At 37.1% G+C, this 13150-nt stretch overlaps 1 protein-coding gene across 1 annotated transcript; it reads left to right on the top strand.

Annotated features, from left to right (window-relative positions):
• The first annotated feature begins 6224 nt into the window (after positions 1-6224).
• LOC148024537 (uncharacterized) lies at positions 6225-9372 on the top strand. Its single transcript, XM_087694182.1, has 5 exons — positions 6225-6551; positions 7107-7230; positions 7359-8216; positions 8780-8912; positions 9155-9372. The coding sequence occupies exons 1-5, from the start codon at positions 6475-6477 to the stop codon at positions 9190-9192; spliced, it is 1230 nt and encodes a 409-aa protein (XP_087550308.1). The 5' UTR covers positions 6225-6474; the 3' UTR covers positions 9193-9372.
• Positions 9373-13150: the final 3778 nt, after the last annotated feature.

A 13150-nucleotide genomic window follows, 5' to 3' on the forward strand; every position in this document is an offset into this window, starting at 1 on the left:
AATCTTGAAAATATCGCTTCATTGAATTGATATAGACACTACTATAATTGATGTAAGGCGAGCATTTCATAAAGTTATTGCCAAAGTCACAATTCATTTGTAAGAAGAAAGTTCATCCTTTTATTAACAATATGATATAAATTTGAAGGAATAATTTCTAGAGATCCAATGTACAATAATGCTTTGAGGTCATCCAATAGTAATTCCTCATTCACCCCACCATATATATGCCACATGGGATGTTGTGCCACTTTATATCAAGTAATAGTAGCTCTAATGCACAAAAGTGCTTTGAGCTCATCCCATTCTAAATCCCTTATTCACCCCACCATTACATGCCACATCGGTTGTCATGCCACTTCATATCTGAATAGGCATATGGATAGTTAAATATGTGTCCATCTTGTTTTACACAACTTTGTTGTAATGTTGAACTTAGTGCAATGAAGTATATATTCATGTTCCACTTTCTTCTCAAGAATTCAGCCCCACAGATGAACATTGTCAATCCATTCTAAAAAATCATTCAGCTTTTTATTTATTCGGCTTTCTCTCACATGTAAAATTGAACAAGTGTATCAATATAGATCATACAACATCCATTGAATATTATCTAGCCTAGCTTGCATATTATTGGTCTTAACTGTTATGTAGGCCTATTTTTTAATGATAAGATTATCTCACAAATTTTAATAATTATGCTTTCATGGACTTTTAAGTTCCTTCCATGAATAAAGATCACTATAAACATCTAAATTACAATGATGAAGTCACCTCAATCTTTGAGAAATGAGCTATGCTTTCATTGTGGCCTTTTATAGATGCTTTTTATACACCCATGAAAACAAATAATCAAAATAAAATTGCTTTTCCTCAAATCAAGCACGTCATGTTTTTTACATCCCTAAGAAAAATAAGACATAATGACATCATATGTGTAGATGTGAGTAGGAGATACCACTATGGAAATCTTGCAATTTTCAAAGCACAATATCATTATACCTTTCAAAGCACAATCCTCAAAGGCGTGTGAATAACAAAGCTAGTAATTGTTTTGGGACTATTGGACATAGTTTTATTATGATTATCAATATGTAAAGTAAGATTTGCAACATAGATCTCACTTTCTTAGTTCTTGAAAGCTTGTTGAATCTCATCATGGTAGCATTATTATGAATGTCAAAATCTAGTTGGAACCGAGCTATGGCAAGTGACTAGTCCAAGTATGAGAAAATTAATTGGCAACAATGATTATTTCTCATTAGCAATGATAATTCATCTTTAAAATTAATGTGAGAGCTTTATAACAACTCTCATTGGCATGTTTTTTAAAAGCATTATTCAATGACAAGAAATTAAGCACACATGCTAGAAGCATGCAAGCAATTACCACAAACATATAATAAACGTAATTCAAAATATCGATAAAATAAATTAAAATGCACACATATCAAATAGGATACTACATTGGATGTGTATGTGTGTGAATATTTATATTTCTTTTTCAAGTTTCTTTGAGAGAGAACAAGTAAGAGAAGAAGCACCAAAAAGCAAAAAACAAAATCACACAACATGCTTACATACAATTAGAGTTGGTGGTTTTTAAATAGTTAGGATTTTTTAAAGGAGAAGATAGGGTTTTGCTTTTCAACCTTTAAGGGACTATTTATATAGAAAATACAAAACCAACCAAGTGAGGAGTGAAAAATAGGGAGAATCAAGTCCATTTGCTTGGCAAGTCATTTATTCCATTTAAATGAGTCATGGCCTCCACCTCACACATGTGCATTGGGCAAGAGATCACACAAAAGAATGAGGTTCCACCTTCATCAACTCAAGCACATGTCCCCATCTTTGTATTCTATTTATACTCTCCCTACAATATATGGTTTAAATATTGATTGAATGAGAGAGTTAAGATGATACATGATAGATGATTACTACTCAAGTTTCGAATGTCCTTATGGATTCCCTAGGACTTAATGCACATAGATGATAAAGTAGTTGCCTATTAGGATTGAACTTTTGTAAGGAGTATCCCAACCTATGATGAAACTAAGTCCATACATAACATGCTATCTTAATTGATTAAATTGTCTTTACTTGCAACAATGGGATGATTGTTTAGTAGCTATAAGGGATCGTCACTTAAGATTATAATTAAAATAACAATAGAATTAGTACCATTCTTTTCCTTAAAGCAGATGAATAGTACATGCAATCATTTTAAGGCTAAAAGAAGACTTTACATTCTTTTGATGATTCATACTTGATGAGATTCTATTCTTTGAAAGGATTGACTACTAGAGTATTTATTTCTTAACTATGAATTATTATCTATTTGATTAGTAAGGTAGGGAAATTTAAGACAAAATAGTTTAAGAGGACCTCCAAGTCTATACACTTAGAGAACCTTTTTCCAAGGTCCCCTACAAATGAAGGTTTTCAATGACCTTAGAATAGACCATTGTGATGAATCCTTGTAACTTAAGTAGAGGCTAAGGTTGAGGAAGACTAAAGGCCTCAATGAGATATGAACTTGAACTTAGGAATGAATAAAGTTCCAAGGAAGGGGATGGGATAAACTAAAGGTGCCATAGCAATCCCAAGATCAAGTTCCTTCCAAAGATGTGGATTAAGTTCTACCTTAAGTTCATTACAACTTGATTGATTGAGTAGAATCCCGTGCTAGAGGGAAAAATACTTAAATAAACCCTATGCAGAGATTGTATTGCAAAGGATTGCTTGATGCATTGCAAATGATTGTTTAACTATTTGTGTATTCTAAGTCAAGATTGTGCCAAACTAGGTTGATTTTGAGGAGTGTGCTTAGTCCCCCCCAAGGCTAGATGTTGGGTTGTTTCACCTAGGAGCTAATTGTCCAATCCAAATACTAAGATGGGTATCAAATGTGAGAGCTCTCTTCGTAGGGACTTGTAGCTAGCTAGGAGGCACCAAGGAGCTAACGAGGCTCTGGTTGCAATTCGTTGGACATTCTAGGACTTGTCTAATCCCCTACAAGATCAAGATAGGTCTCTTGAAAGGTCTCGATGCTAGCTAAGGGCAGATTGGCGGTTTTGCCTTCATACAGAGTTCTCTTTATGGACTAAAATTTATGGAATAAGGCAAGGATTGTAAAATTCTATTGGAATAAATATTTACTCTTTGTCAATGACTATTTCTCCACTTGCATTTGATTTTGGGTGAAAATTAGTAAATGTAAGCATGAGTTCGACCTCACTTTCCACTAGTTTGAAAAGAGGTAAAGGGAACTTAAGCTGTAGTGAAATCTCAAAAGATAATGGATGCATCTAAATAATAAGATGTATACAATTGCACATTTGGGAGCCAAGCTTAGAGTTTCTTAAGCAAGAGTGTCTAAAATCTACGCTATGAATGAAAAGTACATAGCTTCCAAATTTGAAATTGCTAAAATGTGCCATACATTTGGCTTCTTAGTCCCACTAACCCAAATGTTCTTGAAAAACAAAGTTCAAGTATGCCCAAATTTTAGATTCACTTATAAAGTGACTCTTACTAGTCTTGAATCCTTTTAAGACATAAGAAACTTGATAGAAAAGCAACACTAAGCTCAATCATGTCTTGTTTATAGAAACTCAATCATGGGCACATGCACACATACATGTGCAATTCATTCCATGCATTTGAAAAGTTTGATATATTTAGCTCAATGTGTGTCATTACATGCCATAGTTTGTGTTTTTGTGTAGATCTATGAGAAGAAAACTCAAACTTTTTTTACTGAGGCCCACATGACTTTGTCTAATTGAAAAGGTTTAGTAGCCTTTGTCATACTTATAAGTACAGATAAGATATTATTGTATATTTAACCTAAAGTTCACAAGGATGCTAACTACCTAAGAGTGCCATGCACTCTCTCGAGTATTTTTTTTTTCTTGAGGGTGTAAGTGGGTTTAAGAAGAGGACAATGACACATGGACTAGCCATAGCAAGGATAGAAATGACATGTTTTGTGCCCTAAGGCAAGCAAGATTTGGAAAGGACTTAGCTCATAGGAGCTCTTGTTTTCTAAGTAGTTGGTAAGGTTTTCTCTATTGGCTAGCAAAGGTTTTATTTGGCAATGCCATGGTTGTGAGTTAAGAGTTTGGTTTATTTGGATGAGTGACTCAAGGTACAAAGACTGACAACTTGAGCTTGAAGATGGGTCTATCATCACCAACTGGGATTCTAGAGCATGAAGTCATATTGATGAAGGCTATGCATTCATTTTGAACAAGTTGCTCATGGATACATACATTTTATGATATCGTGGTTCCCCAGAGTATGTTTTCAAACATAGATGGACTATACATATCTTGAAGGACATGTGCACGCATGCAACCAAGTTGTTAACACTTTTAGATGGACACGATCATGGAGATAATCGGAAGCATATTCTATTTTTTAGTATGGGCAACCCTTGTATGCACAGAAAAGGAGTGCCAATGAGACATAATGACATGATGGTTATCTAATTCATGTGGATGGTCTAATGTTGATGATGATGAGGTGGAAAAAGTAGCAGCCAATTTACATTGCCTTTCTTAACTACCAATAAAGTAGATGGATGATGCTTTTTTAAAGGATATGGAGTCAACAATGATACCATAGAGGAAAGCAAGGAAGCTTTGCAGATGAGATGATGGCTAAAATGACCACCATTTCTTAAAAGTAAAAGTATAGCCATGCTATGTGGAAGAAAAAGTTTGTATAAAGCTCCAAAGAGCTTATATAAAGGGTGGAAGTTTTTGATATGAGAGGGGGGGGTTCTTGAGGGTGTAGATGCATCACTAATTGGTGTAAAGGCCAAGGAGAACTAAGGAAAGTGGAGGTATAATATGTTGAAATATCAAAGTGAGAGCATGAGAGTGTGCACAAGAGGGAGAGATAGAGCTCAAGTATAAGAAGAAGATCTTGCTTAGTGAGTTGTTTACAAGTACAACTAGTACACTCTCCTCTACATTGAGAGTAACCTTTAGCTTGTTTATATAGCCTCTGGATGGCTAGGGTTACGGTCTCCCCTTGCCCTCTAGTTCATTCACACCCAGCTACCCTTATTCACCCTTGCATATGTAGGGTTCACATGCCTATCTCTCAAGATCTCCACCCCTCAATGCCAGAGTGGCTTTGGACTACAAGATATGTTAATTCCCCCCCTCAAACAAAGTGGGATGCCTTTATAAATCAGGCTATAAGGACAATTAGGTTTCAAGTGGTTTTTGGTTTCAAATTGGGTCAAGTATGGATGCTAGAAGCAAGGGGGCTACTTAAGCTAACAATAGACTCTAAATCAATTGTATCACATAAAATTTTGGTTTTTGGGCTTCATCTTTCCCCATCCTAACTTTCTACAATGTGATGTTTGGCTTCCTTCTCCTAAGGTCAACATAGCATAGATCCTCCTTTGAGGAGCTTCCCAGCCCTCTCACGTCCCAAGTAATTAAGGTGAGTCAATTGTAAGCCCTCATCCTCACCTTTGAGCACTTCATATATGTTCTTGTTGATGAGTGGCTTGCGGGCCAATTTTTAAAGCAAGAATTTCAATTTCTTTCATCCTTGAGTCTCCTTCTTTCATAGTGTTTGATTCTCCTTGTTGGCATTAGCCATTAGCCTCGCTTACTCCTTATTTGACTACGCTTTAACCCTATCCTTAGAGTCATACTTGTGTGGGGGTGTGGCCTCCCTTGCCTTGCCCTTCCCCTCCTCAAGTGCCTTCTTCTTATTGAGTAGGGGATGAGGGAAAAGCCATGTGGCAGTCACTTTAATGGCAATAAATGCCTTTTGCACCATGTTCACCCAGTTGCTACATCAGAACCCAATGCAATTTCTCCAGACTCCCTCCAACTTTTGTCTGTTAGCATCACCTGTAAAGGCATGTTGTAGTGATGGTTAAGGGGATCATTGCTTCTTCTTGAGGGAAATTTACTTCTAGTTAATAAGCACTTTGTGTGTTTTCTTTTCTTTGTTTCTTTTTTTTTTTCTCGTCTTTTGCTCGATTCCTCTTTTAAGGACTAGATTCTTTCCCTTCTGAACCATCAAATTTAGGAGAAGAGGAAAAATAAAAAACATTGGTCATTTTGAGTTATTTGTTGATTTTAAATTTATGCAAGTGTTTGGTACTGTTAGGTGCGGGTGGGGTCAAAAGGGAGTAAGTAAACGTCAAGCAATTCAACAAGCAATTCAAGTGTCTCTTTCGTCTATTCTTTCCTTTTCTTTTGCTGCTGCTTCATTGGGCGCCATAGCCAAAGCCCCCCCACCCTCCAAGGAACAGACAGAGGGCGCCTCTGAGGGGTTCTGACCTGTCAGAACAAGGATTTGCGGCTTCTCCGAGAGAGAGAGAGAGAGAGAGAGAGAGAGAGAGAGAGACTCTGGTCGGCACATCCGTGTCTCTCTCTCTCTCTTCTGTCGGTCCGTGTGCTCTTGTATGCCCTCGCCTTCTGTGTTTGTGAGGTTATGACGAGGAACTTTCACAGATGGGAGGTGGATCCCTTCTTCTCCGCGGCAGAGGAGGTGCAGGATTCGGCTGACAGGTGAGATTGCTCGTTCGATTCTTTCGGATCGATCCTTTGCAATACCTAATTGTCGATTCGTATCCTTGGTCGTACATTTTGCCAAGCTATGGATTCATTCAGACGGTCAAAATCTGGCATTTTGGCACGGGTTTTCTCTGTACATGACTGTTTACAGAGTGCATTTTTTTGTGTAACTGTGGTTACACGTGTTTATGAGGTCCAACCAAGGTATAGGGTGTCATTGTTTTGACATGGTGTCACATACCCCTGCACGTGCTTATGGATTGAACTTGCCAGGATTTGGGGTGAACTCGTGAAAATTACTCTGTACAGTTATTTTGATATGGTGTCACATACCCCTGCACATGATCATAGATTAAGCCTGCCAGGATTTCCCGTGAATGCCTGAAAATTACTTTCTGCAATTATTTTGACATGGTGTCACATACTCCTGCATATGCTCATAGATTAAACTCGCCAGGATTTGCGGTTGAATACATGAAAATTTGTGTGCGCTGATTCTTCTGTTGTTTTGTTTTCTATGTTTACATCTATCTCTTTGGGTTTGCACAGGCTTGAATCAGTGTACAGGACTTGGATACATGCGAAATCTATTGTAGAGGTGGCAGATGACTGGAATTCTGTCAATTTTTACAGACGAGAGCTGACCACAGCACTTGGCACCACAAAATGGCAGGTTAGTGAATACCCTTTATATTAATACTTCGTGGATTTGCACTTTGCTTGTTAACAAAACAGGACCTTTGTGTAACTATCAACACTGATGAGGCCCTTACTTCTATGTTGTGTCTTTACATTTGAAAGCTTGAGGAGTTTGAGAGGGCTGTGGCACCTTTGGCGATAGATGGTGAACAGTACTGTCGAGATGATACCCCCTCAAGGCATAAACAGTTTATAGAGGCAATTCGGAGCCAGATTACTTCCATTGAACAGGTGCTATTGACCTCAGAAGATAGCAGTGAGGTGAAGGCTCTTCCCACTGTGAACCTTGCCCAAGAAGAGAAAGATGATCTTGCAATGTTTTTGAGTGGATCTAGGGTGCATCCAAGGAGTGAAGTTGGGTCTCTATCAAAAAGTCCCTGTGCTTTAATAGACAGGGATGTTCCTTGCACTTCACCTGAGTCTGTTGAAAGTAAGATCGACATAACAGTGCTGTCTTCGATTTCTAAGAAAGCTCTCAACCATCCAATCAAGTCAGATATATCTCACCAGCCGATGTACTTTGAAAATATAGATGGTCAGCGTGCAGGTCGTTTTCATAGACCTGGCAGGATAGCTAATACATTTCTTGAAGTAAGTGTTGATCAAACTGAGAAAGCAGCTTCTGATCCTGCTCCTGAGCATTCCCACACAGATGACAGCGATGGAATTGGAATTTCAGCAGAAAGAGTAAATGGACATCACCGAAGCGCCAGTGTTGGCAGTGGCTTAAACTTCTGGAAAAGTGGTACTGTCACTAGAAGTAACAAGAGGCAGCTGCACAATCATGTTGAGGATGAGTCTAACCTGTCAGGCTTTTGGAGCTTCTTGAAAAAGAAGCAACACACAATTGAATTGAGACTTTCTAAAAGTGGTTTCAAGAGATGGAAAGATGGAGATGCAGATATAAGAGACCAGAGTGAGGTGTCTAGACTGATGGAGGGTGTCAATGATGTCGAGAAGGTTAGTCTGCTGTCTTTTGTTTGTGGTGGTAGCAAAGTACTCTTTAGTTTGGACTCCTTGAAGTCTTCAGAAGGTTAGGTATTAGATGGTCACGCTTTGAAATTGCTTAGTTATCATATCTTTACTTTTACTGGGTTAACTCTGGCCATAAGTGGGAAATGTCTTGCCAGGTTTGTTGCTAACTGTCCTTAGAGGGGGGCCGTGCCACAACTTGCTGGAATTTTCTAAAAGACAAATAACCTCAAGTTTAGGTGGTGTGGCATTGTCTGCACCTCCTTACTTTCTAGAATGTGATTATTTTTGCTTGATTAGTTTAGTTAATGGCTAGGTGTGGCATGACCCTTACTGTTAACGTTTTCAGGGGGCCTCATGCCTTCAAACAATTTTCACTGTATGGTTGTATGTAGGTCAAAATTAAAGGATAGGTTTGCAGGAATCTGGCCTTTACTGTTGTTGACTGAAAATTTCATGGTTCTAGTTTAAGCTGCATCATGCTCAGCTTATTTATTTCATGTATACCAGACACGGCTGTTTGAACAAGCTGTCTATACTGACTTTGACAGGTCAATGCGGGTATTCGGCTCGGAGGCAATCGTTCTGGAGCTTTTCAGACTTTACAGTGTTCACACCAAGCTCTTTCTTCTAGCCGACCTGTACAGATAGCTTCAGCTGTTCTTGTTACCGTTGGGTTCGTAGGTCAGTATTTTTGTCTCCTACATAAGCATTTCTCGCTTGAATCAAAATATTCATTGCTGTTATATATAGATTGAGTTTTTAAATTTGTGTTGTTTTTCATTGTGTAAAACTGTCCTTTGGGGGGTTTACATTCTGAAGCACCATCTGATTCTTGTCTTATCTAGTGATCAATATGCTTTGAAACTTGAATCTGTATTATTTGACCCTTATACAAGTCTTATTTTTTGCCTTTATGGCTGTAGGTCTGCTTTCCTTCCACGTGACTTCTTCAGCTCTCTAAGTTGACTGCTGGAGGTCCTATTCAAGAATGTAGCACTCTTTCATTGGCTACTCGTTCAACATTTTTATCCCCACTCTGGCTTCCTGCTTTTTTGATCCAAATGTATGGCTGTACAATATAATATATTTGAATAATAGCAGCTGTATTTTCTGCTGAAAATTTCAAAATGGTTTGGTGTTATGAAGAGTATTCATGCCAGTATGCCAAAAATTTGAAAATGCACTGGGGAGGGTTATGTGCTTTATTGCTGCGCATACTTCTGATTACAACTTTGACTAGGGGTTGCCAGAGTAAACTGCAGGAATGCAAGCCGAACAACTAGTTTCCTTATCCAGAGAGCAATTGCGACCTGAAAGTCAAATGAGCAATTATCAAACAATGTTGCATATGCTTTGAATAAATGTTTTTTAGAAGATACTTGTGAATGTGGATGTTTTGCATTCTTTGTAACTCATTTTTCTTTTGAAGGCATGTTGGGACGTAGAGAAAATTTGTGCAGTTGGCACTGTAAGTTGGTGTCTTCTGTAAGTTGGTGTCTTGTTATTTTGACTTGATAAGTCATATTGTTTGTAACATTGGTGGGATGTCACATGTATACATGGGAGCTATGCCTGGACTCACATGATATGGGGCTTTGGTCACCAAGGTGTGAGTTTGGGTTTAGGGGGTGTTGTAAGGCTAGGTTGAGTGACCATACTCAACTTTAGGGCACAAGGCTTGATTTTTGAGCATAGAAGGCGGCTGGGAGTTAAATCCCTATTATCCATTATGAAATTTGTTGCACTGATATCAGAATAGTGAGATGCATGTGGAGGAGCCTCCATGCCTTGGTATAGTTGTGATTGGGTCTTGCAAAAGTGGGTGGTATCTTCTCTAAGCTTCACTTATTAAGCTGTGTGGCAAGAGCAAGCCCTTTTAATTCAGTGCAAACTACCTTATTGTCATAGTCAGGTTTAAGGGTTGGAAAGGTTAGGCGTCTTTACCAAGCCTCTCAAATTAAGCTTTTTTGTGGCAAGAGCAGCCCAAGTTTACGTAAGTGCAAATTGCATCGCCAATAGCCCAAGTAGTGCAGCCATGCAACCAGCCAGCGATGATAATCTGGCTGATCTTCCCTTCCTACTGCAACTACGTAATCTCTTAGCAAATTGAGGACATGTGCATCTGTGAGATAACTCAGTTGGCATGTAGGTTGCAACACATTAGCAGCCAACACTTATTGTGTAGTGTTATAAGTAGAACTATGCTAGATCTACAGTTAGATATCAAAGTGTGATTTGTCTCGTATCAAATGATGCTTTGTCTTTTAATTTTCATTTATGAATATTGCTGCAAATATGGGAGACTCTTTTGGGCCATTGCCATATTTCAGGTTCAATTTACTATTTTTGAGATCCTTTCTTTTTTGGGGGGGGGGGGGGGGGATTACGTTTGCTTATTTAATTACTTGGGATGAATATCAAGAACCTTAATAACTTTATACAAATGAAGAATTGTCATAGGAAAAAGCTATTTTAAAAGGACTAGTAGGAAAAGCTACTTTTGAACACTTGGAAGCCTTGGCAAGGGCTAGATGGTACAATAAAGGGGTCGATAAGGTGATGCTTGCCAAAAGCAAAACATGTCCCCTTCCAATGGAATGATACTTTTCCATAAAAGATGCCTTTGTTTAGCTATTTAAAGTTACAATACTAATTTTTTATTTATTGTACGTAAGCTAAATGAGAACTAAACATTTGAGCCATGCAAAATTTATATTTCGAATTTTGTGAAGCCTTAAAACAATGCATGCTTGAGTGACATTCTATTGGCCCCTCATTCGGCTTTAGTGAACCTTTTCATTAATAACTAAGTTTATTGGATAAAAATATCAAATTGCCCTAAATTTTTTTAATTGCAAAGCAATATGATGTATATAGTTCCATTGTTATATTTTTTTCACTAACCCAACTTAGAGCACCATCTAATAATCCCCCATTATATCTTTTTTTTTTTCAAGTGATTAGATATTGCTTTGTTAACCACTTCAACTTGGAAAGTGATGGCAATGAAATTGCACAAAGATTAGAGAGATTTAATATGATTTCACATGCAAAGTAAGAGTGTAGTTCATTACATTATGATGATGGTCCTTATGAATACCTCCCATTTGCACGAGGGCTATCCTTTTTGGACTACATGGACATTCAAATGGCATTAAGCCATTATTTCACCACTATATAGATTAGGATGATAGTGCACACCCATTTGTATGTTGTTCCCCTAGTATAACCTTTTAGATTCATCTAGGTTTTATAGTTGGATTAGATAGGAATGGTGGTTATTATATTGGACCATTACTCCATCATGTTTACCAATGTCACACTGAACTCGAGAGGGAATACTTCTCTATGAGAGAAACACGATGTTTTAATATCACATCTTAATTGTTATTATGAAATTGTAGTGCATAATTTATTATCAATTTGGTTGATATTTTTTCCATTAATGATGTTGAATTTGTTATGGAAATTGCTAGGAAAATAAGATGATTTTATATTTACTTATTATACATTTTCATTGTTTATTAGTGAATTAATATGTTTTGTGTTGTGATGAGCAGATTAATAGGCAAATAGACAATGAAAATAAATAACTAAATATAAAATCATTTTGTTCTCATAGTAGTTTCCATAACAAAATTAAGCTACACTTAAGAGAAGTTATGAAAGGTTAGATATTCTATTAGTAGCTTGAAGATCTACTTGCAGGTTTTTAACTATTAGGCATAGAAAAAAATTTGCTACTTGAAACATGGCTTATAAATAAAGCCTCATATGGTGAGAAAATTTGATACCTAGCACAATCTCTTGTGTAGGAATGGGATACATTAGGTGTAGTCATTGACCTTGAAACAAAACTAGTTTTATTGGTAAATCTCATAGATCTTATGACCAATAAGGTGATCATCAAAGGTATAAAATGCCACATACTAGCTAGTTGTTTGCTCAAATGTGCTAAGTAATTTATGAACATTCATTAAGATATCATATCACTAGGGTAGAATCAAGATATAAGATGCACCTAAGTCAACCTTTTGTACCACTATGGGTATCATGAATTTCTATTGAATACCATTCGTGTTTAAAAAAATCCTACTACTTCATGGCATGTCCAATAGAGTTTTGAAGGTGTAGTTTGGGGAGTTTATATTGGCCTTTTTTTGTTCACATACTATTATTTAGCCAATGACAACATTAAGATCTTCAAAAAGTTTGGAGCTTTTGCATGGGCATATCCTATTTGGTAAGAAATATGATCTTGTTACTAAAATTGTTGGTTGAGTGTACACGTGCTTAAGGTTTTCTAGAAGTAAATGACTTACTTTTCTATATCGGTAACACTATAGGTTCATCTTGGTGAGTAGCACTGTGCAAGATGGTGAATTGAATAATGAAAATGGGGATCAAATGGAAGTGCATGTACAGGTGTGCAAGGCCACCTATAAAGTCTTTGCCTTAAGGTTTTGCAGCTTTGCATGAGTATGTATGCATCTAGAAGGTAGAAAGAAATGCTATTTAGTCCATGAGCACATGAATTGCTTTTCAATACATGGTCGCGGTCCTATATCTAGCATTAAGCTTGTCATCCATTACATATTGTTCATTCTCTATAAGATACTTGTCGTAATCTTTTCTCAATGGGATCCTAGATGGGCAAGCTTAACAAGGCATGGATGTGCTTAGCATACTTATGTTAGCTCTCTTCTTTTGCCTAAATTTTGAAAAAATTAGTAGATTTTTTGGTCCTAGTCATATATTTAAACATTGAGCTCATTATAATGTCACAATTACACAACTCTTTAGTAATAAAAATGCATAATTATTAGGTATTTAAATCAAGGTGCAAAAGTTGTCTAATAAGTGTTTACATTGAAGAAAAGTAAAATGTGCAAATGTGCTCACACTACAAGTTGCTAAGC

Source organism: Lygodium microphyllum, chromosome 15, assembly GCF_053477565.2.
Source record: "Lygodium microphyllum isolate KBCC chromosome 15, Lygodium_microphyllum_v1.1.10, whole genome shotgun sequence".
NCBI classification, from domain to species: Eukaryota; Viridiplantae; Streptophyta; class Polypodiopsida; order Schizaeales; family Lygodiaceae; genus Lygodium; species Lygodium microphyllum.